The following is a 27,174-nucleotide window of genomic DNA, read 5'->3' as shown; positions in this document are numbered from 1 at the left end:
TCCTTTTAAAAATTTGTTATACAGAATCGAGTTGGAAAAGCTTTCTGAAGAAGTCACGCTCTTGAAAAATGAGGTGGGGAAGATCTGACAAGAGCTTGAAGCTTCAGAAAGGACAGAGGCTGCACAGAGGTAAGGGCCAGCTCAGTGGTCCCACCCCAACCACCCATCCCGGACGCGGTTTGCTCATTGTAGAAGCAGCTCACAGGGCGTTGCTGTAGAAAGTGGGAAGTGTTCACAGATAACCCACATTCCAGGAACAGTCAGCAGAGACCTGTGCTGCCCTCCGACCAGCCTTGATGGGCACGGGAGGGCTCAGGCGTCCTATAGAAATACTGCACAGCGTGCTCCAGGGCCGGAGGAGGCATCCTGCATTCCTGTAGGGCAAGCGGGCCTCTCGCAGCCTTCCTGGGCCAGTGGACTCGGTTTGTTCTGGTCCTGATAGTGGTTTCAGCTGTGCTTCTGTCCAAGCCGCATTCCTGGTCTGTGGATTTCAGTGTATCGGAGTCAGGGGTCTAGGGCAGGGGCCCGAGCACTGAGGCAGGAGCTGTGTGTGTTGTGGAGGGACACCCGTCAGTGGATTTCAGCTTTCACCATCAGCGCCTCATCTGAGGAGGGTTTGGCTTTTTTTTTTTTTAATAAAATTCAAATGAGCTCAGCTCTAAACTGCCGAGAATGTGGTATTGATTTGATAAAAGTGCCTGACGATTAAAGTGTGGAATCCAGAGTGGATTGTCCAGTTTCCCCCAGTGGTCATGTTTTGTAAAACTTTAGTATAGTGTCTGTGTTAGTTTGCTAGGGCTGCGATAGCAAACCACCACAGACTGAGGGGCTTATACAACAGAAATTTATTTCCTCACAGTTCTCGGAGTTAGAAGTTCAAGGTCAGGGCAGGGCTGGTTTCTTCTGAGGCCCCTCTGGTTTGTATACAACTGTCCTCTCCTGTTCATCCTTCAGATGTGCCTGTGTCGTCATCTTTTATTAGGGCACCATCATACTGGATTCATATGACCTCGTTTTGCCTTAATCAGCTCTTTCAAGTCCCCATCTCCAACTGCAGCCCCTCTGTACAGTACTCCAGTACAGTCTTGGAGGTTTGGGCTTCAGCATGTGAATTGGGGTGTGAGGGGGCGCAAATCAGCCCTTAATGAGCATCACAGCTAAGCTATTGACATTGATGCACTCCGTAGGTCTTACTTCCCCAGTTTTGGCGGGGGGGGGTGTTCTTTTTCTTGGGGGAGTGTTTCATTGCCCCACGGCTCGTGGCATCTCAGTTCCCCAACCAGGGATGGAACCCCAGTGTCCTGCCTCGGAAGGCAGATTCTTAACCACGGGACCACCCAGAAAGGCCACATGCTTCCACAGCTTTCCTTCTGTACTCATGTGGGTGTCAGGTCTACACGGTTTTATTGCCTGTGCAGGTTCGTGTCTCCACAACCACAGCTGCAGCTCCACAAGGTCCTTCATGTTGTTTATTCACAACTACGTCTGCCATCTGTCTTCCTGCCCACCTACCCCAGCCTCAGCCCCTGAAAACCACTAACTGTCCTTCATCTCCAGAATTGTGTCGTTACACAAGTGACAGAAAAGGACTCATACAGAATGAGATCTTTGGGATTGCCTTTTCTCACATAGCATGATTCCCTGCCGTGTGTCCACAGTTTCTTTCTTCCTGTCGCTGGATGGCATTCCAAGGCGTTAATGTCCCACAGCTTGTCTTCAGTTCAGTCGCTCAGTCGTGTCCGACTCTTTGCAACCCCATTGACTGCAACACATCAGGCTTCCCTGTCCATCATCAACTCCCAGAGCTTGCTCAAACTCATGTCCATTGAGTCGGTGATGCCATCCAACCATCTCATCCTCTGTCATCCCCTCCTCCTGCCTTCAGTCTTTCCCAGCATCAGGGTCTTTTCCAATGAGTCAATTGTTCACATCAGGCAGCCAAACTGTTGGAGCTTCAGCTTCAGCATCAGTCCCTCCAATGAACACCCAGGACTGATCTCCTTTGGGATGGACTGGTTGGATCTCCTTGCAGTCCAAGGGACTCTCAAGAGTCTTCTCCAACACCACAGTTCAAAAGCATCAATTCTTCAGCGCTCAACTCTCTTCATGGTACAACTCTCACATCCATCATGACCACTGGAAAAACCATAGCTTTGACTAGACGGACCTTTGTACACTTTTTAATATGCTGTCTAGCTTGGCCTAGATATATGGATATATAGGCCAGTATAGCTTTCCTTCCACGGAGCAAGCGTCTTTTAATTTCATGGCTGCAGTCAGCATCTGCAGTGATTTTGGAGCCCAAGAAAATTAAGTCTGTCACTGTTTCCATTGTTTCCCAATCTATTTGCCATGAAGTGTTGGGACTGGATGCCATGATCTTAGTTTTTTGAATGTTGAGTTTTAAGCCAACTTTTTCACTCTCCTCTTTCTCTTTCATCAGGAAGCTCTCCAGTTCCTCTTGCTTTCTGTCATAAGGGTGGTATCATCTGCATATCTGAGCTTATTAATATTTCTCCCGTCAGTCTTGATTCCATCTTGTGCTTCATCCAGCCCAGCATTTCATGTGATGTACTCTGCATATAAGTTAAATAATCAGGGTGACAGTATACAACCTTGACGTACTCCTTTTCCAATTTGGAACCAACTTGCCTTTATGCTCCCCTTTGAAAGGATGGCTGGGCTGATTCCAGTTTTGAGCTGTCACAGAAGCTGCAATGAACATTCCTAGGCAGGTGTTCGTGTGGATGTAGGTTTTCATTTCACAGGATAAATGCCCAGGAGAGCAATTGCTGATCTGCACCACAGTTGCATGTCTAGTTTTATATGAAATGGCCCAGCTGTTATCCAGAGCGGCTACTCACAGTTTTATGTTCCCGCCAGCAGTGTATGCTAGGTTCAGTTGCCCCACATCCCTGTCCACACTGGGTGTTGTCACTGTTATTTTAGCCACTCCAGTAGGTGAGTGACCCTGAGTCAGAACAGCTAGAGCGGCCCTAGTTGGTTATCCCCTTCCCCTCGCTGATTCCGGCCTGGTAGAGAAGGAGGTTTCCCTTGAGGGCAGAGAGCAGAACGCTCTGTGTCTTCAGAACAGTCGCCGTCCTAGTCTGCTCAGGCTCCGTACAGAATGTCACAAGCAGGCGGCTTAAACTGCAGGAGTTTGTTTCCCAAGGTTCTCAAGGCCAAGGTCGAGGCGGGGCTGGCTTGGTTCCCATGAGGCTCTTCCACGCTTGTGGGCAGCCCCCTCTCACTGTGTCTCCTTATAAAGTCACTGTCCCATTGGGTTAGGACCCCACCTTGTGAGCACATTTAACCTTAATGACCTGTTAGCAGCCTTGTCTCCAGACAGTGGTGACTTTGTGGGCCCGGTTCTACCCTCAGCTGCCACTCTGTTTAGGCCTCCAGCCTTTGACTCCTGGTGAGCTGTGATGCTCTTCACCTGTTCTTTTTTTTTTTTTTTTTTGCGAGTAAGTAAAGCTTTATTCTGAAATTTTGCATCCTAAAATATCAACTATCTCCCCTGAAGATTCATTCAGGAGTCTACCTGAGCACAGAGGTGATATTAAAAAAAAAAAAAAAAACAACTGACAGCTTCTGAATTTTATAGTTTGCTTGAAATTGCACCTTTGTACCCCAACTTACCCATGATATCACTCTCCACACCCAATGACAATGATTACACTGCAGCCCTCCTCGCTTCTCAACTTTCTTCAAATGTCCAGTCTGTTCCTTTCTTCATGGGTAACAGGTCATCCAAGGTGATTGTCCTGTTTTTGTTAAAATTATACCTGAATTTTTCTCACATATTCATTAATTTCTGTGTGCTGGTTGCTATGACTTGTTGGAAAAACATATTCCTGATGTACCATGAAAATGCTGCATACAGAAATGTACATACATACATACATGTACAGAAAGCATTTGATAAAGACATTCTAATTGCTTTTGTGGTTGGAAACAATATTTTTTTTTCATTTTTTTGAAAAATTAATTAATTAATTTATTTTTTTCAGTGGGTTTTGTCATACATTGACATGAATCAGCAATAGATTTACACGTATTCCCCATCCCGATCCCCCCTCCCACCTCCCTCTCCACCCAATTCCTCTGGGTCTTCCCAGTGCACCAGGCCACGAGCACTTGTCTCATGCATCCCACCTGGGCTGGTGACCTGTTTCACCATACATAATATAAATGCTGTTCTTTCGCAACATCCCACCCTCACCTTCTCCCACAGAGTTCAAAAGAACTAAACAGACATTTCACCAAAGAAGATATACAGATGGCTAACAAACACATGAAAAGATGCTCAACATCACTCATTATCAGAGAAATGCAAATCAAAACCACAATGAGGTACCATTACACGCCAGTCAGGTTGGCTGCTATCCAAAAGTCTACAAGCAATAAATGCTGGAGAGGGTGTGGAGAAAAGGGAACCCTCTTACACTGTTGGTGGGAATGCAAACTAGTACAGCCGCTATGGAGAACAGTGTGGAGATTTCTTAAAAAAACTGGAAATAGAACTGCCATATGATCCAGCAATCCCACTTCTGGGCATACACACTGAGGAAACCAGATCTGAAAGAGACACGTGCACCCCAACGTTCATCGCAGCAGTGTTTATAATAGCCAGGACATGGAAGCAACCTAGATGCCCATCAGCAGATGAATGGATAAGGAAGCTGTGGTACATATACACCATGGAATATTACTCAGCCGTTAAAAAGAATTCATTTGAACCAGTTCTAATGAGATGGATGAAACTGGAGCCCATTATACAGAGTGAAGTAAGCCAGAAAGATAAAGAACATTACAGCATACTAACACATATATATGGAATTTAGAAAGATGGTAACGACAACCGTTTATGCAAAACAGAAAAAGAGACAGAGAAGTACAGAACAGACTTCACCTTTCTTCTTTCCGGTTTCCAGAGCATTGGTTTGCCCTGTGACTTCAGTTCTCTGATGGATCTCAGAAGAGTTGTTGACTCTCAGTTACTCAGCTATTTCTTTGTTCTTGTTGGGAGGGTGGGAGTGACGAGTTCCAAACTCTTTCCAGGCCGGGGCGGAAATGGTGTTTTGTTTCTCACGTGGGTTTCTGCACGTTCACTGTCAGGACATAGAAGCATAGTAGATTTTCAGCTGCCGACCTGTGTCCTTGCTGACTTCCCACTCACTCTGGGATTGCTTTTGTCGCCTTTGGTTTCTCAGACACCTGCTGTACCCTGGAGAGAGCTCCAGTTCCCATCTGCGTCTTCCCACCGCTGCCTGCCTGTCCCCGAGCCTGGCTGATAAGGTGGGAATAGCCGCCCTGGGGCGACAGTGATGCCCCCGCCTAGCTGTGCATGAACCCTGCTCCGAGGCTCAGAGGGCTTCAGACCCTCAGCCTCCAGAGAAATTGCTAGGGAAAAGCAGAGGAGCAAAACATGGTTTGTGTGAAGCTCCGTCTCAGGAGTGTCAGCTCTACATTTAGAGGGAGGCTGCTGTACGCGGCTGGTGTGGGTCCCGTTATGGAAGGAATTAAACCCAGCGAAGAACCCAGGAGGTAAACAGGACGGAATAACTTGATCCTCCGAGGATCCGGCATGAGGTCACTGGGAGGGCTACAGGCAGGGCTTCCAGGCTCTCAGGTGTAGAAGCATCCCTGAATGGACTTTGTGTTAGTCTCTCAGCCCTATCCGATTCTTTGTGACTCCATGGACTTTAGCCTGCCAAGCTCCTCTGTCCGTGGGATTCTCCAGGGAAAATTACTGGAGTGGGTTGCCATGCCGTACTCCAGGGGATCTTCCCAACTCAGGGACCAAATCTGTGTATCCTGTGTCTCCTGCATTGCAGGTGGATTTTTTACCGTCTGAACTACCAGGAAATGGAGTGTGGGCATCAGATAAATGGACTCTTTAGAAATCGTGAGCTTTCCTGGACACGCCCTTACCTTGTGGGGTGGCCTACCAGGTAGAGATGCAGTTTTCTGTGTCTGGTGGTGACCCTGAAGGTCTGGGCAGTCACCCCACAACTGCTGTGCCTTTTCCCTGGCAGCTGTATGGAGCCACCCAGAGGCTGTGGCTGGCCCGGTCCCAGCACGCCCAGCGGGTGCAGCAGTTGCAGGACGAGATGGCACAGCGCGTGCCCACAGGCCGTGTGGCCGAGCTGCAGCAGCTGCTGGAAGGGGAGCAGCGGGCAGCTTGGCAGCTCCGGGAGGAGGCGCAGGTGAGTGGGGACAGGGCTGGGAGGCCAGCTGGGGGTGTCGGAGGGGGTGAGTACGATCTCTGGTGACTTAGCCACAAGCTGCCCAGGTGCCAACAGGAGGACGGCCCGACAGCCCTCCCGCCACGTGGGATGTTTATGGAAGCCACGGTACACGGCTTCTGCTGGGAACTGGTGAGTCTTGAGCAGCCGACCCTGAAGTTCCTCAGCCTGTTTTCTTGGCTGAGTGTGTCTGCAGCCAGCCACACACGTGACCTGCTTCCAGGTCTGAAAGGTGGTGATAGAAGGGCCCCAGCAGAGAGATGGAAAGGGATAGCTCTTCAGGAGTGCAGGCAGGTGCAAAGGTCCTGAGGTGGGCTACGCTTGGCGTGTTCAAAAACAGCAAGGAGTAGGGGGCTGGTTGGACATGAGATCAGCACAGTGACAGCACGGACTTGGGGGGCCCTGCTGTGTAGCCAGCCTCTCATGGAGAAACAGTGTTGCTGCCTTAAAAGGGCAGCAGAAGAGTGGCTCAGAGTGTGCACTGCAGGGGACTGGATCCTGGCTCCACCACCTGAGCCGAGTGATTTAACTGACTGAGTGATTTAGCCCTCTGTGCTCCGATTTCTTTGATCCTTTGGAGGCAGCGGTTCCCACCTCAGAGCAGTCTCTCAGGCATCAGTGAGTGAGCACCTCAAAGTGCGAGCCTGGGAAGCACGTTTGGGTCCTCAAAGTTCATGGGTCAGTGGGAGGGTGAGGAGGGGCAGAGGGCCAGGTGCCTTCCTGAGGAAGGAATTTGTGCAAGATTGGAAAGGTGGGTAAAATCTGACAGTTGTAAAACACAAATTCTAACGAAGAATGGCCTTATGGCATTATGCAGCCACGATATGCTGGAGAGACATTTAATCTAGGACAGATTATTGACAAAGGAAATTTAGTCAGAGATCCTCGAGAAAGACTATTATGTTGGGGGACACTGAACTTTGAGTCATGTAGGATTAAAATCCTACGACAAAGAGTCTCTAATCTGCTCACACTACAGTGAGAAATGCAGCTTTGTAGCTTGTGAGACATTTCTAATGATCCCTCCCTATGGATGAAAGGTTAGCCAGATGCTCAGATTTTGTGCACTTCAGCTGATTTCCATTCTAAAGTAAATAAGCCTGAGATGATTCCTTTTAAAGTGAACCGTGTTGATCTCTAACCTCCTCTTGTTCAGGAAGCACATGAAAAACAGCTGGAAGCAACAGAAGAGCAGGTGGAGGAGGTGGGGATGACTTTGAAGAACATGGAAGTGCTCTTCCAAGAGAAAGTGGGTGAGCTGAAGGAACAGGTGAGTGATGGACGCCTCCTTTGGGTGTCCGGGTAGCTGATGAGGGAGACAGGACCCAAGAGAACCCTGTGTCCTGCGGAAGTGCTGAGGAGGGGAGAGGAGGGCAGGGAGAGAGGGGAGAGAGAGGCCTTGCTGTCCTGTGAGGTCTGCTTGGTGCTCCGGGAAGTGAAATGTGAGCATCTGTGGAGATACTTCTCTCACACAGGGACCGAATGTGGTTTATCTGGAGCGCCCTGGGCCGCGGGTCCGCAGTTCTAGTCTCTCTGTGCAGGCTGCCCGCTCCAGACCCCCACTCCCCATCTGTGAAGCCCCTGCCCTGCCCGCACCGCCGCCCTCCAGCCTTGTCTGTCCCCAGGTCCTCACTTTCCTTCCCAGCCGTCCGGCTCTTGGTGACCGCACTACCCTCCAGTCACTCGTGGCAAAACCTCAACCCCAAGTCAATCTTAAGGCTCCTACATGCCAGGGGTACATCCTCAGAGTAGACAGCGGCTTCTCTGATGGCCTCAAGATTCTGCAGGTCCTGGCCCCTCCCCTCGGGCCCTTGCCCAGCCGGCGTGGCAGCTCAGCCTTCCTCACGGGCCTCCTGGCTGTTCCTGTCACCCACACATGTGCCGGCCTCTGCCCGGGAGGTTTACCCAGGCAGCCTCCCCCACGTCCCCCATGCTCCTCTCAGGGCTGTCTGTTCACCTGAGGCTCAGCCGTGTGTCCCCCGCCTGGCTTCTCTGTGAACACGCCAGCTGACCCTGCGTGCTCTGCTGGCTCCTCCCGTTAGAACACGTGCCTGTGGGAGCAGGGCCGCGGCCGGGCAGCACTTGGCCCGCAGAGCTGCTCAGTAGCTACTTGAGTGAGTGAACTCAGCGCGGACTGTCAAAGCCCAAAGCCGGGACCCCTGCGTCTTTGCATCTTGACCGTGTGTCCTGTGTCCCCATCGCTGGAGCCCCTGTCAGTGTTGTGTGGGCGGCACCCAAGGAGCCTCAGCGCGTCCTGCTGACATGGTGGGCCTGCAGAGCCCGCTGAGATAAGCCAAACAGTTCGCGTGCTCCTGACAGGTTCCTCCTTGTCTTTTGGAGGCCTCCAGATTTGGGTCTTCTTGTCTTCATTTCGTGGTAACCCAGTTTGTACAAAGGTGGCTTAAATTTTCTCTACCACATAGTTCGTCAGTTTCCTCTCTCATGCCAGGATAACAAAACCTGTCATTGCATCCAACATGTCTCTGATTTGTAAGGTTCCCCAAGCTAGTCTGAACGCGTGTGGAGGAGTAGGAAGGGAGAGCTGGTGGCGTGGCGTGGCTGCGTGAGACGTGCAGTACACTGTGGCTCTCTCCCCTCTCCAGTTTGAAAAGAGCACAGGATCTGATCTGCTGCTCAAGGAGCTCTATGTGGAAAATGCCCACCTGACAAAAGCGCTTCAAGTCACTGAGGAGAAGCAACGAGGCACTGAGAAAAAGTCCCGATTCTTGTACGGAAAAGTTAGAACTCTCAGCAAACTCCTCAGCAAGATTGCTACAGCTTCCCTCGCTGTGTAAACTGCTTTTCTTCCTGGAGTTCATTTTGAAGGAACGTCTATTAAAGTAAACCAGTGTGACACCGTAACTTACTGTGGCTCACTGGCTGTACACCCCTGGATAAACGAGGATTGTGATTCTGTTTACCCCACAAGCATTTAATGAAGGGTTGTATGCCAAATGCCTGGGAAACACGTTGGAGAGGACTATTTTTTTTTTTAGTGGTCCTTGGGTAACTTCCAGAGTTACATTCCTAATTTTGCTACTGAAAAACAAACCAGATTATGGGGTTCTCAGCAAGGTAAATGGTAAAATAAAACAATTTTCATCTTGCACTTCTGACCTTGGCTACAGAGATTAAAATGCAAAGTCAGGGCTCTGTAGTTTTACCATTGCACTGTTCTATGGGTTTAGTCACTGGCATTCTCGATGGTGGATCGGTGTAGACACTCCAGAAATGCTACACTTTCTGTAACTTTCAACTATTGATAAGGGATAGAGGAAGGAAGCCTTTTTGTCAGGGCCTGTTCGACCACGAGGGAGGTCTAGACAGTGCTGGTGTTTTAGGGCTGTGGACTCAGGGAGGATGGTATCGTATCCATTGTGAATGCAATCTTTTCCTCACTGAAATGTCATCACACTGCAAAGTGTATTATATGTTTAAACACCAGGAAAAAAGTACAGTTTTATATTCAAGATATACATAAATTATGATCATTTGATCAGAATTAACTACTGTAATATGAAGTCACTGTATCTGCAATAAAATCCTTTTCTATTCAAATGGATTAACTTCTAAATATTTTTTAAACTAAAATATTTCAAACATATAGAAAAATAGTTCTATAGGAAACATTCATATGTATTACATAAACATGCAGATGTGTTAAGAACATTGTTACAACATCTTGGACAGAAGCCCAGTCCCTGTTCTACTGCAGCCAACCTCTTTTCCCTTCCTGGTGGCAACCGCTCTCCTGAGGCTGCTGCACGCCCCCTCCCCTCCATCTGTCTGCACATTTACTGTACATGCTTGAACGAGAAAAACCTTAAACCGCTGGAAGAGATGGAAAGCTCAGATCTGGGGTAGGAGGACTCAACAGCATAATGTGGACTCTTCTCTCCATGCACCTATGGTTGCTCAACCTATGACAAAGAGGCAAGGATGGACAGTGCGGAAAACCCTCTTCAATAAGTGGAGCTGGGAAATCTGGACAGATCCATAAAAGAATGAAATTGGAACGTTCTCTGATACCATACAGCAAAGTATACTCGAAATGCATCAAAGACCTACATGGAAGCTTTTAGAGGAAAACATAGGCCGAACACTCTTTGAGGGAATTCTCTGGCAGTCTAAGGGTTAAGACTCGGCACTTTCACTGCTGTGGGCCTGAGTTCGAGCCCTGGTCAGGGAACTAAGATCCCACAAGTCGCATGGCACAGCCAAAAAAAAAGCACTCTGACATAAATTGCAGAAATATCCTTTTTGATCCATGTCTTAGAGTACCGAAAATAAAAACAAAAATAAACACATGGGAGTTCATTATACTAAAAAGCTTTTGCACACCAAAGGAAACAATAAAGCAAACAAAATGCTAACAAGGACAAAATATTTGCAAAGGAAGCAACTGACAAGGGATTAATCTTCAAAATATGCAAATAGCTCTTGTAGCTCTATGTCAAAAAAAAAAAAAAAAAACACCCAAAAACCCAGTTTCAAAATGGGCAAAACAAATAAAAAATAGAAATGGGCAGAAGACCGTGATAGACAGCTCTCCAAAGAAGACATACAGATTGCCAGTAGGCACATGAAATGATGTTCAGCATCACAAATTATCAGAGAAATGCACGACAGACCTGCAATGAGGTATGACATCACACTGGTCAGAATGGCCATCATCCAAAAGTCTACAAATAATAAAGGCTGGAGAGGATATAGAGGAAAGGAAACCCTCCTACATTATTGGTAAGACTGTAAATTGGTACAGCCACTATGGAGAACTGTATGGAAGGTCCTTAAAAAGCTGAAAATATAATAGAACTACTGTATGATCCAGAAGTCCCACTCTGGAGCATATATCTGGAGAAAACTAATTCAAAAAGATACACATACTCCAGTGTTCATTCCAAACTCCCTTCCCATCCAAGGTTGCCACATACCATTGATCAGAGTGGCCCGTGCTATGCAGTAGGAAAGACGATTGAGTTTTCCACCTTGGATCCATCACTTACTGTCAGATGGCTTTGGTGAGGCTACTTAACCTTCCCTGAGGGGAGCAGCTCCTCAGCTTCTGCTGGAGGAACCAGGAGATGGGTTCCCCTCTGTCCCCTCCCCGGCAGCACATTCCTTGGCCCTGGCCCACTGGTACTTTGTCTTGTCCAGGCAGAAATGTTTAGGCCTGAGTCCTGCTCCTCTTCAGTCGAGAACCTTCATCATTAGCCTTCCTCTACTCACCATCCTGGTCAAAGCTTCTTGGTCCCTGCTTTTCCTCCTATCAGACGCTCTTTCCCCAAGTAAGCTAGCTTCCCTGTTAACTCAGTTGGTCAAGAATCCACCTGCAATGCAGGAGACCCTGGTTCGATTCCTGGGTCAGGAAGATCTACTGGAGAAGGGATCGGCTACCCACTCCAGTGTTCCTGGGATTGCTTGGTGCTCAGCTGGTAAAGAATTTGCCTGCAATGCGAGGGACCTGGGTTCTATCTCTGGGTTGGAAAGGTCCCCTGGAGAAGGGAAAGGCTACCCACTCCAATATTCTGGCCTAGAGAATTCCATGGAGTGTATAGTCCATGCCTTAGCAAAGAGTCAGACACGACTGAGCAACTATCACTTTCACTTTTCATGCTTTTTATAAATGGCCTTTATTGTATTGAGGATATTTCTATTTTATTGTATTTTTTAAAAATCATGAATGGGTTGTGAATTTTGTCAAGTGTTTTTTCAGCATAGTCTTACTTTTACTTCTTACTTGAATGTTGGTAGATTTGCTCTCTGAATCCATTTGGTCCTAAGCTTTTAGCTTTTGGGAGGTTTTTTTTTTTAAAATTAATATTTGAATCTCCTTATTTCTTACTGGAGTGTTGAGTTTTTCTACTTTTTCTTGTTTTAGTCTTGACAGATGGTATGTTTTTCAGAATTTATCTAGGTTTTCCAGTTTGCAATTGTTCATCAATAATAATGGTCCCTTATGATTATGCTTCTTTACTTCTAAGGTATCTGTTGTAATGTCGCTTTCCTTTCTGTTTCTTTCAGTTTCCTCTCTTTCCTTCTTACCTTAGGTACAGGTTTATTGATATTGTTTGTTTCTTTCAAAAAATGCATTTCCAGTTCTTGCACATGCACACTGGGCATTCTGGCACACGGGCAGTGTGTTTAGAGGCGTCACTTAGCGACGATCATTCTGGGATGCAAGATTCCAAACCGTTGAGCTTCCCAGCTGGGAGGTTGTGGCGGGACGGCTCTGGCTTACCTCTAGTGCTCGTGTTGGGTTTAGGGGACTGCGAAGAGCCGAGGGGGAGTTGAGGTGTGTTTGGAGTCTGTAGGCTCTGCGATGAAGAAGCTTTTTGGCTTCAGGAGTAAGAAGGGCGTGTCACCCTTCGGCTCCTCCATCAGCCTGGGGAGAGACAGAGGTCATCATAAAACCAGCTTCCAGCCCTGGTACCACATCCGAGACAAGGACCTCAGAAAGATCCACAAAGCTGCCAGCGTAGGCAACGTAGCTAAAGTGCAGCAGGTCCTGTTGCTTGGAGAGAATGGCTTGAACGAGAAGGACAAGATGAACAGGTAAGCGGGGAGGAAGGGCCTGGCAGGGGTCCCTCCTGTGAGTTTCCCCTCCAAAGCTCACAGACACCTTTGTTGGATCCAGCGCCCCACAGACTTGATAGGCTGCAAAAGCCTTAGTTACTTTCGGACCTGCTAATAATTCCCCTCATAGAGCACTTTACTGGTCGTTTTAAAGTTATTTAACTGAATGTCAGTAATCACAGAACTGAAATGAAACATGAATAGCATCTTTTTTTTTCTTCTTCCTCTTCCTCCTCTTCATTTGTTGTTATGCATGCGTTAACATGATCTCCTCTTGAGTAAGAGCTCTCAAGTTGTATAGCCCTCAAGAAATCTTCTGGAACTCCTAGCTCTCACATTGTTTTTCTCATGTGATTTATGAAAACTCTTCTTCCCATTGATCATCCATTGTGGATATTGGCAGTGGACAGATTTTTGATGTTGTCGGCATCTTATTTTTAATGTACACATTTTTATACCATAATGTTACATATTACAGAAAACTGCATAGTGAGAAAATAATCTCCATGGCAGGTCAACTTCTGAATTAAAAATTCTTCAGATACAATGCAATATCTGTTTTATATCAGTGTACGCTTATGTGTATGTGTTCCTTCCTGAAGGACCTTAGAAGACAGCTTTGAAGTAGGAAGCTGGCTGTGTCCTTGAAGAGGAGGACATTTTCCTAGGGTATATGGTCTTTCCATGTTTAAACTAAAGAAACAGATCGTGGTTTTAAAGATTTTGGGTTAGACATGCTGTCTGTAATTGTTGTGATGAAATTAAAAGTTTTGTGTAGGAGGCAAAGATTTGCCCTTTTAGATATCAAAATTTGCTGGATGACATTTTCTATCAGAGAAGATAAATTATGTGTAGATGGTGTAGAAATAACCTGGTAACTATTTAGATAAAAGTAACTAGATATTTTTATCTCACCAAAAAGTTTCGAATAGAGTATGGATCAAAAATTTTAAACACACAGGGTGAGAAAAGTACCAGAAGACAACTGAAATTCCTATTTATACATTTTGCACACTGACCAAGACCTTCTTTTTTTTCTAGTTCTACTGGTTATTAACCTTAATATTTTTTTAATTGGATGGTAATTGCTTTCCAATGTTGTGTTGGTTTCTGCTGTACAGCATCATAAATCGGTTGGGAATATACATATATCCCACCCCAAGGACCTTTCTAAGAGTGATTTCAAAGGCAAGAATTGTGGAGTTTGCTGGGTTTCGGCACCAAAAACCAAAAAGAAGAAAACCAGAAATCTGAAAGTTGATTTAGCAACCCCCCAAATTTAAAACTGTCTGTAGAGCAAGCTATCTGTAGGGAAGTCGGATGAGCAGACAGGGCTTGTCTTTCTGGCACTCATAGGAATGTGGCACAGATAAAAACAATTTGTCACTTTCAATTTAGTGTAGAATTTTTTGTGAGGATTGGTATCCCGTGACAACTTTCAGCCTTTTCAGAAGTCAAGGGAATCTTGGGAATTTCCTGGCCGTCCAGTGGTTAAGACTCACTGCTCTGGGCCCAGGTTTCAATCTCTGGCGAGAGAACTAAAATCGTGCAAGCTACAAGGATATATTGTCCAACATGGGAAATATAGTTAATATTTTATAGTGACTTTAAATGCGGTGTAACCGTTCACAGTTGGGGATCACTGTGTTGTGCACCCGTATTATATAATAATATATAATATGCATCATCTCTAAAGAAACTTAGACGAAAACCCCTCATGGTTATTAGACGACCGGAAAGACGAGAAATGAACAAACAAAAATGCTACAATTTACAGATATAATGTCTGTGAATTATAAGTTATATTCCAATGTCAGAAACGTTAAAATGTGAGAAAAGGAGCATATTAGAATCATCGAAGTACAATGTTGTCTCTAATCCTCTAAACATATCTGCAAAGGAGGCGTAATGTCCTTTGACTTCATTCAGACGTTGTCCTTGTGAGGTGGCAGTAGTAGTAGTAAGTATGATAGTATAATCTAACAATTACTAGCTGTGATCTGTGCCGGGCACAGTTCTAAACCCTGTGCATGGGTCTCATTTAAGCATCGCAGTGCTGTCCTGTGAGAGAACCACCCCTCTCTCTCCATTTTGTTGGTGAGGAAATTGAGGTACAGAGAGGGTGAGCTAATAAGTGACAAAGTCAAATTTAAACTCAAGTTGAGCTGAATCTCAAGGTCTCGCGCATTCTATTCAAGTAGCCTGTTCTTTCATTACTGTGTAAGAGGAGCTAAACCCACTCCAGTGTTCTCGCCTGGAGAATCCCAGGGACGGGAGCCTGGTGGGCTGCCGTCTATGGGGTCGCACAGAATTGGACACGAGTGAAGCGACTTAGCAGCAGTAGCAGCAACAAGAGGAGCTAAACGAATAATATCCTGCTCTTTCTCCAGAAGAAAGTGAAATATTTGTTTTAGAGGCATACGAGTACTATGCTGTTGAGTGTTTTCAATCACACACAGAGTTGTTTGTTTTGAAACAGTTACACTACATTTTCCTAAGAACTTGTCTTGCTTCCGTAGGACTGCCCTCCACTTGGCCTGTGCCAATGGCCATCCAGCGGTGGTGGCTCTCCTCCTGCAGAGAAGATGCCTGCCTAACCTCTGTGACAGTGAAAACAAGACCGCGCTGATGAAGGTATGGGGCAACGAACCATGTCCACACGAGATGGGTGTGATTTACCTACTGAGACTAACAATGAGTTGATCTCGTTGAAATAGAGGGAAGTGGTGAACTTGTGGGCTATTTCCTTTGAATTCCTAGAACTCACACTCTTGTTTCTTGGCACAACGCTGACAGGCCGTAGAATGCCAAGAGGAGGAGTGCGCGACTCTCCTGCTGGAGCACGGCGCCGACCCGAACCTCACGGACGCCAATGGCAACACCGCGCTCCACCACGCTGTCTTTTGCCAGAATATATCACTCGCAGCAAAGCTGCTTTCCTATGACGCCAATATAGAAGCCAGGAACGAGGTATAGCTCAACTAACTTTATTGACAAAATATTGGCAAAGCATTTTTCTAAACTGTAGTGTTTTATTGATAACAGGATGTAAATAGATAGACTGAGTAGTGTCCAGCAGGCCCTGTTACCATGGAAACAACTCCAAAGCCAAGTCAGGGGTTGGGTGGAACATGTCAGAGCCCAGAGAAAGGGCAACGCTGTCTCTCTCAGCCACCTTCTACCCCAGAAGGAAGATTTTCCCACTAGAAAGTGCTCAGGAATGGGTGGTAGGCTCAAGTCCTACAAAAACTGAAGGCCTGGGGAGAGTGAAGTGATGTGATGGGTGGCTGCTTCCAGGGGCTCAGGGAATGGGCACAGCTGCTGGGGGAGGGATGGGGGTAGGAGGAAGGAGAACCAGTGCCCAGCAGGGGGAGCTGGGGGGTGCAAGTGGGCCAGGGAGGCAGCAGGCCTGGAGCCCTGAGCCCTCCAGGAACCCTATTCTGAGATCCGGTGAAGTGGGTCAGGTCATGTTTGACACCAGCCAGGGCGTTCACTTGTGCTGGTGACCACTTGGTTCACCAGGTACACACCTCGGGTCTCCCACACGCAGCCCTGGGGGGCTGCTCGGCGGGGCTGCAGCTGAGTGTGGGGAGCTGGTGATGGTGAAGCTGCCCCTTCTGCTCTTTCTCCTGTGGCTGCAGCCCCGCCAGGAGCTGCAGAGAGAGCTCCCCCACTCTCACAGCTGGGCGCAGTTTTCCTTGTTTGGAAGCTCCAGCCTTCCCTGAGTGAAAATATTTTGAAAGCACTTGATTGTCTGAGATGTCACTTTAAATCACGATATTGCTCAAGAAGCGTTAGAGAGCGAAGCGTTCTTTTTTGTGTTTATGGCAGATATTTGTGATAACACAGCAATTGTTAAAGGTAAAACTTTTTCCAAGTATTTTTCCCTTGCTGAAAAAAAAGTTTTTTTCTAATTAGTCTAAAATAACACAGTAATGCAAAATTTGCCTTGGGGAAGTAGACTTTGTCTTAAAACTCAAACAAGCATTTGACAACATAATAGAAATGTTGCTGTTGTTAACACATTCCAATTTTATGAAAAAATGATTTATATAAAAATGATTTCTCTCTCATTGCCCAAGGCTTCAGAGGCTAAAAGGAAAGGAAAAGGAGCGAGCAGCTGAAAAACGCAGATCAGGCTGGAATTTTGGCAGTTGGGGAAATGCCAAGAAGAGGGTTTTTTTTTTTTTTTTAAATATGTATTTGGCTGTGCTAGGTCTTAGTTTCAGCATGCAGGGTCTAGTTCCCTGACCGGGGATTGAACCCAGACCCCCTACACTGTGAGCGCTGAGACCCAGCCACTGGACCACCACAGAAGTCCTGAGGTTTTGGTTTTGTTGTTTTCCCCCTTCAGTTTATGTATTTTGGTAAGGTGCTTTTCAGTTTCAGGTATAATAGTTGTTATTTTGAGAAAGAGATTGAATGAGTTGGAGACTTGCCTAGGTATCAATTTTAGGAAGACTCTGCAGAAATCAGATCAGCAGTGAAAAGGTGGTGATTAAGTTGGAAAGAAGAGAGAAGAACAAATATTGAACAGAAATATTATCCTATTCTGGCAGAAACAGCCAGTTAGATAAGAGTCCAGACTCTGCTCTCAATCTAGAAGGTCTTGATGGAAAGGAAGGGGTTTATAAACAATGAGATCAGGTTGCCTTTTGTGTTTATTAGTCCCTGTTCTACCATTATTTACCCAGGAAAATTTAATTCTGTTTTGATGACTCTTGCCGCTTACACTCTTCTTTTCTCTTCAAATCCTCAAGTAAGAGAAGGGATGGGCCATGTGGGTTAGAGATGAGACTGGAATGTTTGCTGGGCTAATTCTCAGCTAGATTGTGCTGGTGAAAACCACAATCCGTTGGGAAAGTTTATAAGAATTACAAACCTAGGCTGTTCCCTGAAGATTTTGATGGAATAAATCGAGGAAGGCCTGGACTTGTGTATTTAGAAATATTTCCTTGAGATTCTGATAGGATCCTTGGTGAAGAACTATGGAGTGATTAAGTATAATTTCTAGTGCACCTATCTCAAAAATAAGTAATCTATAGAAGAGTTGGAGTTTGATCAATGCTAGCTACTTCCATCAGCTCCCTCCTTTGCAGCAATATTAGCCTGACTTTTTCCTCTGCCTCTGTGATTGAGAAGTTAAAAGGAACATTTTTGGCAATATCTATTGGCTTGAGTGATATAACTCCTTTTTCTTCCAACCACTAATTATTCAGTGACACTCCAACAGTCTTTAGAGATTTGCTCATGGCCAAGTCACTTCATCTGTAGAGTCTGACCCTTTAAGAATTTTACACCTTCTGTTACCAACCAGGTCATCAGGTCAACAGATGTTTGTTACCAACAGGGTTTTCCTGACTGCGCTAACAGTAATTCATGAGCCTTCTTTTGGTGTCAGCAGGACAGACTCTTGCAGTGTGTCTGTTAGATTTGCTGAGCCCTGGCATAAGCGAGAGGACAGCTTTAAACATCAAAACCCATGAAGTTAGTCCAGATGGGGATTGTTTGAATCATTTAGTTTCAGCAGTCTTAGGAACTCACTAACCATTTGGTTAATAATCTGGGAGAATTCTAGAAAGAGATTGTAGTTTTAACAGGCAGTGGAAACATTCTTCAAGTGGGAATTTTGAGTCTTGTTTTTTAAATTTATTTTAATAAAATTATGAGTCAATAGCAATTTTTATTACATATTGAGACCCACTTTTCTTGTGAACCACATGATACTCAAGAAAGGAAAGCTTTCACATACAAATATTTGCTTTATACCCACCTGTTTGGAAACAGCAAAACGTTTTAAAAGCACAAATGGGCTACAGACCAAATGTGGTCCTTGGTTATGTTTAGCTTACCTACCTCCACAAGCTGAGTCAACATTTAAAATTTAGCAAACTCATGGTGATGTCTGTGTTTCAGGCTTCTCCGAGACCCAAATCTGGTCCCCCTTGAGCCCATTCTACTGTTTGGTCTGCATGTGGAGGCCTCCCCTTCTGTATGGCGCATGTGTTTGCGGGTTTGCCAGCCTCACCTGGCTTTTTCACTTAGGTCACCAGGTTTCCCCCTCCATAAGCATTTGAGTTTCCAATTCTTGATATGTAGTTTATTTTGATAACTATTTCGAAGTTTTAAAGACAGTCTAATTAATCTGTAATTGATTCCATATTTTAAAAGAATCTCTTAAGGATGGGATTGAATTTTTCAAATTAGAATTTTTAAGTTGGTTGTGGCGGTTTCACACTGAATGAGTCTCCCAGAGACACAGGATTATGAGAGAGAGCGTGGGGAGAGTTCACGGAAGAGCAACTCCCCGAGAAAATGCTGAGTGCATATTTATTGGTAACTTACCTTGAAATCCTTCACTAAAAGCCGTAAAGCAAGACAGAGACCAGAACTCTGGGATTCAGGAAGCTTCTTCCTGGAGGTCTGGAGGTCATCACATGAGAGCCGTCAAGAAAGGTCTTTGAAGATAAGCGGTGTTGTTCTGCATCAGACAGCATCTAGCTAATGCTGACCTGTCAGTTTAACTTAAGGGCGGGGGAAGGAACAAGCAAAGGAGAATGAGTAAGATTAAATTTCAAGAGACTTTGCTGAGAAAGCCGAGAAACATGGTGCCCACAGTTGGTTTTTTTGGAAGAAAAGAAAACAACCTTTCTCTTTGCATGTTCATGTAGAGGATAACATTCCCATTGGAATGTCTGTAAACCTCATGAGGTTACTCTTGGTCATCCTTGGATAGGTTATGCATGCTACAGATAATATGATGTATTCCTGCCTCAGCATTGCTCCTAAAATATGCAGCTACTAAATCAAGTAGCTAATTGATTCTCTCTGGAGGAGTGTTGAGACTGGTAATGGAGCAAGTAAATACTACAATATTCCTGATAGATACTATGATAGAAGCAAAGATCCTTGGAACCAGTAAATGTTGAAAGTGAGTTTTAGAGAATGACTCTGTGGTTCATCTTTGGAAGAGGGAGAGGAGGAGCATTTTATTCTTTCCCTTTTCAAAAGACGTATTTGGCTGCACTGGGTCTAGCTGTGGCAGGTGGGATCTTGAGTTTCGGCACTTGGACTCTAGTTCCCTGACCAGGGATGGAACCTGGACCCCCTGCTTGGGAGCTCAAATCTTAGCCCCTGGACCCCCAGGGAAGGCCAGGAGGAGGAGCATCTTGAAGAGACAGAAGGTGCGCCGGGGGAAGAGGAGGAGGGGCTCCCGTTTATTTGCTTTCTGAATTATATGTTTAAGTTCAGAGAATCTATTGCATGATTTTCAGTTCAGTTTAGAAATAGGTTAACTGGGTACATTCGAAATGGTTTTTCCTGTTTTACAGGATGACCTCACACCACTATTACTGGCCATAAGTGAAAGGAAACAGCAAATGGTGGAAATTTTTAGTAAAGAAAGAAGCAAATGTACACGCGGTTGATAAGATGAAAAGGTACAGTTGTTCTTTTTCTTTTTAAAAACCTTAGTGCTGTTCTTGGGTGCTAACATCAAGATAAAGATTAAATTAATAAGGTTTCATTTGTGATCAACACTTCATCAGTTAGGTAGAAAACCAATTATTCTGACTGGGAGTCGTGAAAAACTATATAGCAGAGATATATAGCAGGATTCGTATTCCTTTATAATATTGAGTGATGTCATATGCAACCTGTTCTTTTTTCTGGTTGATCTTGTAGGAGCTGAGGGATTTCATACTAGTTTCATTAGCTTTATACAATATGGATTCTACTTTTTAGTTTACCTTATGACAGTATCGAATTTCTTAATTCTTTTATAATGATTGTTTAACCTCTACTTCGTGTGTATTTTTCCTTAAAAGATGCATACTAAACATAAAGGACTTGATTTTGTCTTTTGGGTGACTCTTTGCTTTCAATTACTTTCTTTGAAAAATACTGATGTTATTAGATTGCAGAAGAGTCCTTCACAGTTTAGTGACTAAACAACAACAAAAAGTGGTTAGTAATCACTGTCACCAGATACTGTGGGCTCATCAGTTTTTTTTCCCTTTTTATTTCTAGTACATTTTGATGTTTTCATTTTAAATGAAGGTAGAAGGAAGAATGATAGGTTTAATTGGATAAACAGTTGCTTCAACAAAGATAAGTCAGAGGTGGATGATACAGATGAAAATGATGGGCTTTAGATTCAGACTGGGTTCAGCTCCTAGCTTTCCTCCCTGTTAGGGTTATGACCTTGGGCACATTACTTATCATCAGCAAATAAGTTTCCTGATACAAAAGGGCAAATAGTAATGCGTCCTTGAAAGGTGGCTGTGCGTATACATAGTATTTCATTTAGTGAAGAGCACATGCTTGTCCACATCATTAAGTGCCACGGTGACTATTTTTATTTCCATTATTGTTAATATTTTTGTTTTAAGCCAGCAAATAGCCTTTGCTTAACCCACCCTCTAGCTGACTTTGAAGCATAATATATCCCACTAAGGAGGAAATGGGGGATTCGTTCCTTAAATAGTCACCTGCCTCAGATAAGTGACCTCAGCACAGTTTCTTGTCCATCAAGGACTTTGATATTGTTTTTGAAAAGCATTTATTTATTTGACTGCGTGGGGTCTTAGTCGTGGGAACTCTCAGTTGCAGCATGTGGGATGAAGTTCCCTGTCCAGGGATGGAACCTGGGCCCCCTGCCTTGGGAGCCTGGAGTCACAGCCCCTGGTCCACCAGGGAAGTCCCTCCCCATCAGGGACTTTTGAAATAGCAAGTGCTGCTATGTGCCATCCCAGTGGGACAGGAGGCTGCTCTTCCGTCGCTTCATTTTAGCCTTGGAGGTCATTTACAAGGATGTACACTTGAGCGTGTAAATGGTCAGTTCTTCATGGGAGGGCAAGATGTTACCTTGGTAAAGCACATCAAACCAGCCGTTTCTGTCAGTTCACTCAGCTTCCTGAGGGTGACGTCGTCTCTCTGTTGTTGTAGAACCGCCCTCATCCTTGCTGTCCGTTACGAGTCTATGAGTGTCGTCAGTCTTCTCCTGCAGCGAGGTGCTGACATCTTTTCTCAAGATGTCTTTGGACGGACTGCAGAAGAATATGCTGCTCTGAGTGGTTTTAATATGTAAGTGTCCACATTTAAGTGCCCATGATCACTAAACTGCCGCCAAAAAGAATTTTCACTGTCACTTGTTACATGACCAGTGAGAGTTTTCTGTTCGGTGCAGGCAGCTTCTATCCTGTGGGGGCACCTTTCCTTGGGTCATAGGTTCCCTGTCATCCTTCCCAGAGTAGTGGGTGTCAGCTTGCCTGAGATTCCATAGTTACATGGAGGGTTGGCCCCCTCATGGGATCTGTTTCCTGCAATAATGAAAATCTTCCAAAGGATTTATCTGCCTCAACCGTAAATGTTTTCTGAGTCTGTCTCACAAGGAACCCATTCACCAGAACTCCTTAAATCTCAAGTAAGTTAGTTCAGAGAGGAATTCAGAGAGGTAAGCCCTGCCTGGGACTTGGCAGTATCCACTGTAAGAGTAGGGTTATGTCTTCCACGTGAATCAGAGATGAACATGGAGATTAAGCATCATTGTCAGAAAGATCTGCTGGTTGAGAGTTTGAGCAGGTAGAGAAGGGAGAGTAGTGGTCCAGGCCAGGTCTTGATTGTGATTAGTTTTCTGTGCTTGGTGTGATTAGCTGCAGTAATGGGGGATAATTATGTTACCTAATGTAGTGAGTTCATATTTTATAAATAAATGTAGGTACAAATTATATAAGAGCTGAGATTCCCTAAATTACAAACCACAGAGAACACTAATCACCATAATTAATAACAGTTTCCTGAAACCCTTGAATGCTAAACATATAAGAAAACACACATTGGTTTTACTTGGAATTCCAAAGTAGTTCCAACAACAATGATCAAGAGCAAATTATTCCATTCTTTGACTGTTTCTGCAAGCATTTTGGGGATATATTATCTCATTACCTCCTCTTAATCCCCTTGTGAAATAAGGCAGTAAGATCCCAGTTGTGGAGAGGATGACTTTGAACTCAAGAGAAGCAATTCTCTCGGAACAAAGAGCAGTTGGTTACAGAGCTAGGATTTGCGAGTTGGAAAGAGTTTTCATATGCCAAGCTAAATCTAGTTAATCTACTGAGCTCTATTGCCCTCAGTTCATGACTACTTCATCTTCCTTTTCTTTCTCCTTTAAATACATGCTAAATAAAACTTGGTAGAACTTAGAAACTTGAAATGTATGGGACAATTGTAGTTTTGATATTATCGCTGACATTGTCTGAAATAATCTAAGAATTTAACATAGTTGGTAGTTTTTTTTCCTATTAGTGTTCAAATATTATTTATCACATTTTTAACACATAGCATTTGCCAACTGATCTCTGAATATAAAGAAAAGAGGCCTAAAACTCCTCCCGAAAAGAGCAACCCAGGTACGTCATCTGATAATAATGAATTACTCTTGGTGATTCTACCATAGATAAAGTAGGAGTGAGGAAATTTCAATAATCAAAGAACTATGATAAAATTAGTGTAAATTGCATGTGTGTTGTTAAATTAATTTCTTAATAGTCTAGTCTTCAGAATTGTTAAAGAAGTTAATTGTAGGTAATTTAACATCAGAGACAGTATTGTCTGAGAAGCTTTCCATGTGTTTAATTACAGCCCCTAAAATCCTGTATTAGATTTTTATGTACATTACAAAAAATGTTTGAGTTAGTATGATATATATTTCATCTGTAATCCTATTATAGCAAATTGACTTCTTATAAAAGTGGAGCTTTAATTTTTACAAATAGTTTGCATTTAGTGAATGAGTAGTTATTACTTACTGTGCAGTGATTGGTCTCATTAAAAAAGTTACCATCGTTTAAACCGGGAACCTCAACAGTCCCTTCCTGGTAGGATAAGAAGTGATAAACAAGAAGAACTGCAGTGCTGAACCAGTGTGCAGCATACCAGGAAGAGATTACTTTCGGAAGATACCTTCCAATAGTACAGATCAGAAAAGCGATGCCTAGTTGAGAAGCACCGGTTACTTTGCCTATTGTGTCAACAAGGTCTCTATTACCAATTTTATTCCTCACAGATTCAAAAAGAGTGAGATAGGTTGACTTCATCAGAACCAGATGTTTTCTTCTGTGTGTTGGATAATTGTCATGATAGTATAGTTTTGTAAGAACACCATGTTCTGTTGCCATTATTTAAAAGATGATCATAATAGATTTTCAAATAGATCAACTTGGGACTCTGCAGATTCTAATAAAAGAACCAACACACTTCACATGAGCAAAAACACCACCATGTCCCCTCGATGTGACATCTAGCACATTGTACAAGCTGTCTGAGAACACCTTTAAACCTAGGTCACCTCTGTCTAATCAAAGGGGGCTTCCCAGGGGGCTCAGCAGAAAGGAATCCGCCTGCCAATGCCAGAGGTACGGGTTCCAGCCCTGGATCGGGAAGAGCTCCTGGAGAAGGAAATGGCAACCCACTCCAGTATTCTTGCCTGGGGAGTCCCATGGACAGAAGAGCCTGGTGAGCTACAGTCCATCGGGTCACAGAGAGGCGGACACGACTCAGTGACTGAACAGCAACAACATCCACCAAAGAAGTTCTGTAGGTTGGTTTTAGACGTTAGAGGAGATACAGAGATGACATAGAGTCTTGGTCTTCAGCATGCTCGGAATAGAATAGAGTTGTCCCTGGTTAATTTCTATAGTTTTTGAAACAGAGTTTTCAAAGCAAACATTCTTGTTTATTTCTTCATTTGTTCACCAAAGAGATAACTTTCAAGTGTCTTTTGTGTCCTGAGCATTGTTCTGATGTCACAGGGTGCAAACATGTAAAAGTCACTGCCCCTGCCCTCCAGGCTCGAGCTTGCAGTGCTCCCCTCCCCGTGGAGTCACTGCACGTGAGTCTTCCCTCCAGCATCAGATCATGACGACACACGTGAAATGTTGTCCAACAGCACCAGAGTCCATAGCTTCCTCTGTCCTTCCCTCCCTCCCCTTATTCATCAGCTTAGGGTCTGATGACGAATGCCTTCCAAGCTGAAAAAGCATGATTTCTACCAGCCTTTGCCATATAATGGGGAGGATTGATGTAATGATAGCCCTCAGTAGAACACAGCACTGTTTGGACCATCCTGCTCTAGGTGGTCCAGATACTCTTGAACAATGGAAGGTGATAGTCTCAAGAGATTGTCCTTTTCACATTTATTAGTATGTACACATAGATATTTAAAACATTAAAAATGCTCAGCCTCCGAGTACCCTGCAGCATGCTCACCACTACAAGTCCAGTCCCCATCCTCACCACCCAGTTGACCCCCTTTACCCATTTACCCTCCCCCACCTCCCTGTCAAGAGATTATCCTTGCTAAACCTGGAATCACTACATCTTTCATACTTCTCTTGCATTTGGAAAGAGGGCCAGGACGACTTTGTTTCCTATGTTTTACCACGCTCTGAAGTTCAGCACCTGTAGACCAGGCTTCCTTGTGGTAGGGCATTTTCATCCTGAACTGAAGAGCCAGAGAATTTGTGTTATGTCCCAGCAAGACACCTGTAGGCTCTGTTCACTGCTCCAGGGAATGGAAGTCGAGAAATACTGTGCTGTTCAAGTGTGCTATTGTCAGTTTATAGTACTGATTCTATTAACGGTGTAGTATCATTTTCTGTCAGTCTCCTAGAGGTTGGTTAGCATTATGGTCCTTGTATCAGCAGTTCTTTCTTTTTCTGTTCTGCCTTTGATGACCATGAAGGAGAGGAGTGGTTCTCAGGCATTAATGGCCCATGAGTACAGTACAATCACTGTTCCCTCTAGTGCGGTCTCCAGGCGTGGTTGCAAAGGAATACTTTTAAACAAAACACCAGTCTTGAGGTTTTAATAGTCTGTGTTTTTCTTTTGTTGATTTAAAATGTGTCTTCCTTTTTTCTTTAACAGTGGATACGAGTTCTGAAGAAGACTCTTTAAGCAGGTAGGATTTGGCGGATTTTCAAAACTTGCATGTGTCACTAGGAGAACAGACAGAGAAGAGAAGCTGCGCGTCCTGCTCTGGGTCAGAGACTGCATCGTGTGCGCAGCGTCTGTGACCTCACGGGTCATCAGAGCCGCGTCGTGAACCACTGTGTCCTGCTTTACTTAATCAGGCAACTGTGGTTCGGGAGGTTGATGAATTGACCCACGATTCCATGGTTAAAATGAGTTGACCTGTGATTTGACAGCTGGCCTGCCTGGCTCCAACATCCACTCTCGTGTCCCTCAGCAGAAATTGAGAAGTACCCGGGTAGCATATAAGTGAAACATATAAATTAGTTCTTTGACTTGTGTCCATTTTCAGTTTTAGACATTGCGGGGGACTCCTGTATCCCCTTTACAGTAAAGGGAGGAATGGGGCCTTCTCCACAAGTGATTCCCCTGCTGAAGGACGAAGACTGCCATTTTTGATGGACACAGATTAGTCTCTGAACCAGGGACAGACAATGGAGAAGGAACAACATATCCTTCTGCTTTAAGTCATCAGGTTTATTCCACTTTGGGGAAACAAAAGTTATGTCAGTGCATCAATTAGATTTTCAGTTCAGCTATTAGGACTTAGTGAAAACATATTATTTTCAGGCTCTGCCAATATATTGGCTGTCAGTCTTTGTTAATGGAAACTAAGAATGAGTCTTCTCTAGATATGTCATAGGTTGGGAGAGATGGAAGCAGAAATAGGTAACTAACATCTTTTTTGGAGACTTCTATGGGGGTGCAGTGGTTAAGAAGGTTAATAAGACTTCTCCTTCCAATGCTGGTGGTGTGCGTTCAATCTCCAGTCAGAGGAACTGAGATCCCACATGCCTTGGGGTCAAAGAGCCAAAACATAAGACAGAAGCAACATGGCAACAAATTGAATAAGGACTTTAAAAATGGTCCACATCAAAATATCTTTAAAAAAAAATGTTTGAAAACAGAGGCCAAATTTTAATTATGTCAAGAAACTTCGTTTACTGCATAGATAGCCAAACTTTCACTTGCTTTTGTTTTTCTTCATTTAAAGAAATGAACTCACTCATTTTTGTTGTATGTTTATGCTCTAAAGGTTTTCCAACAAACCTGGTGCTGACTCATGGCCTCCTTCAGATGATGAAGTCTTAGATTTTGAAACCAAGGTACAGTACACTCTTGTGAAATCAGTTTCCATACTCTGAATTTAGCTTCATGTAGTATTTACTCTTAAATTCAGCAATGGTGTCCCTCTCACTGTTTTATGTTTATAATGGAACGTTCTTCAGAGCAAACTATTTTATAGAAATATGACTAGTTGTTGTTTTTTTTCATTTTTTACTTTGGTGAATAATGAAGGTGGGGTGAAGAAAACAAT

At 44.4% G+C, this 27,174-nt stretch overlaps 2 protein-coding genes across 2 annotated transcripts in view; both read left to right on the top strand.

The window, feature by feature from the left end:
* The window catches only part of LOC133044581 (ninein-like protein), a 37,973-nt gene extending 28,285 nt beyond the window's left edge, over window positions 1-9,688 (top strand). The window contains exons 8-11 of the mRNA XM_061126003.1: window positions 5,217-5,301; window positions 6,042-6,212; window positions 7,408-7,521; window positions 8,855-9,688. Coding sequence (XP_060981986.1) covers window positions 5,217-5,301; window positions 6,042-6,212; window positions 7,408-7,521; window positions 8,855-9,046 — 562 coding nt within the window. The 3' untranslated portion in view covers window positions 9,047-9,688. The remainder of the gene's footprint in view (window positions 1-5,216; window positions 5,302-6,041; window positions 6,213-7,407; window positions 7,522-8,854) is intronic.
* Window positions 9,689-12,573: 2,885 nt separating this feature from the next.
* Window positions 12,574-27,174, top strand: part of LOC133045275 (putative ankyrin repeat domain-containing protein 19) — a 49,523-nt gene continuing 34,922 nt past the window's right edge. The window contains 9 exon segments of the mRNA XM_061127561.1: window positions 12,574-12,806; window positions 15,347-15,461; window positions 15,624-15,797; window positions 20,159-20,212; window positions 20,214-20,266; window positions 21,774-21,911; window positions 23,169-23,236; window positions 25,752-25,785; window positions 26,893-26,962. Of these exon segments, the coding sequence (XP_060983544.1) occupies window positions 12,574-12,806; window positions 15,347-15,461; window positions 15,624-15,797; window positions 20,159-20,212; window positions 20,214-20,266; window positions 21,774-21,911; window positions 23,169-23,236; window positions 25,752-25,785; window positions 26,893-26,962 (939 nt within the window).

This window comes from Dama dama, chromosome 23, assembly GCF_033118175.1.
Source record: "Dama dama isolate Ldn47 chromosome 23, ASM3311817v1, whole genome shotgun sequence".
Taxonomy (NCBI): domain Eukaryota; kingdom Metazoa; phylum Chordata; class Mammalia; order Artiodactyla; family Cervidae; genus Dama; species Dama dama.
The sequence above is the reverse complement of the archived record's forward strand: the minus strand, read 5'-3'. Positions and strand labels throughout refer to the sequence as shown.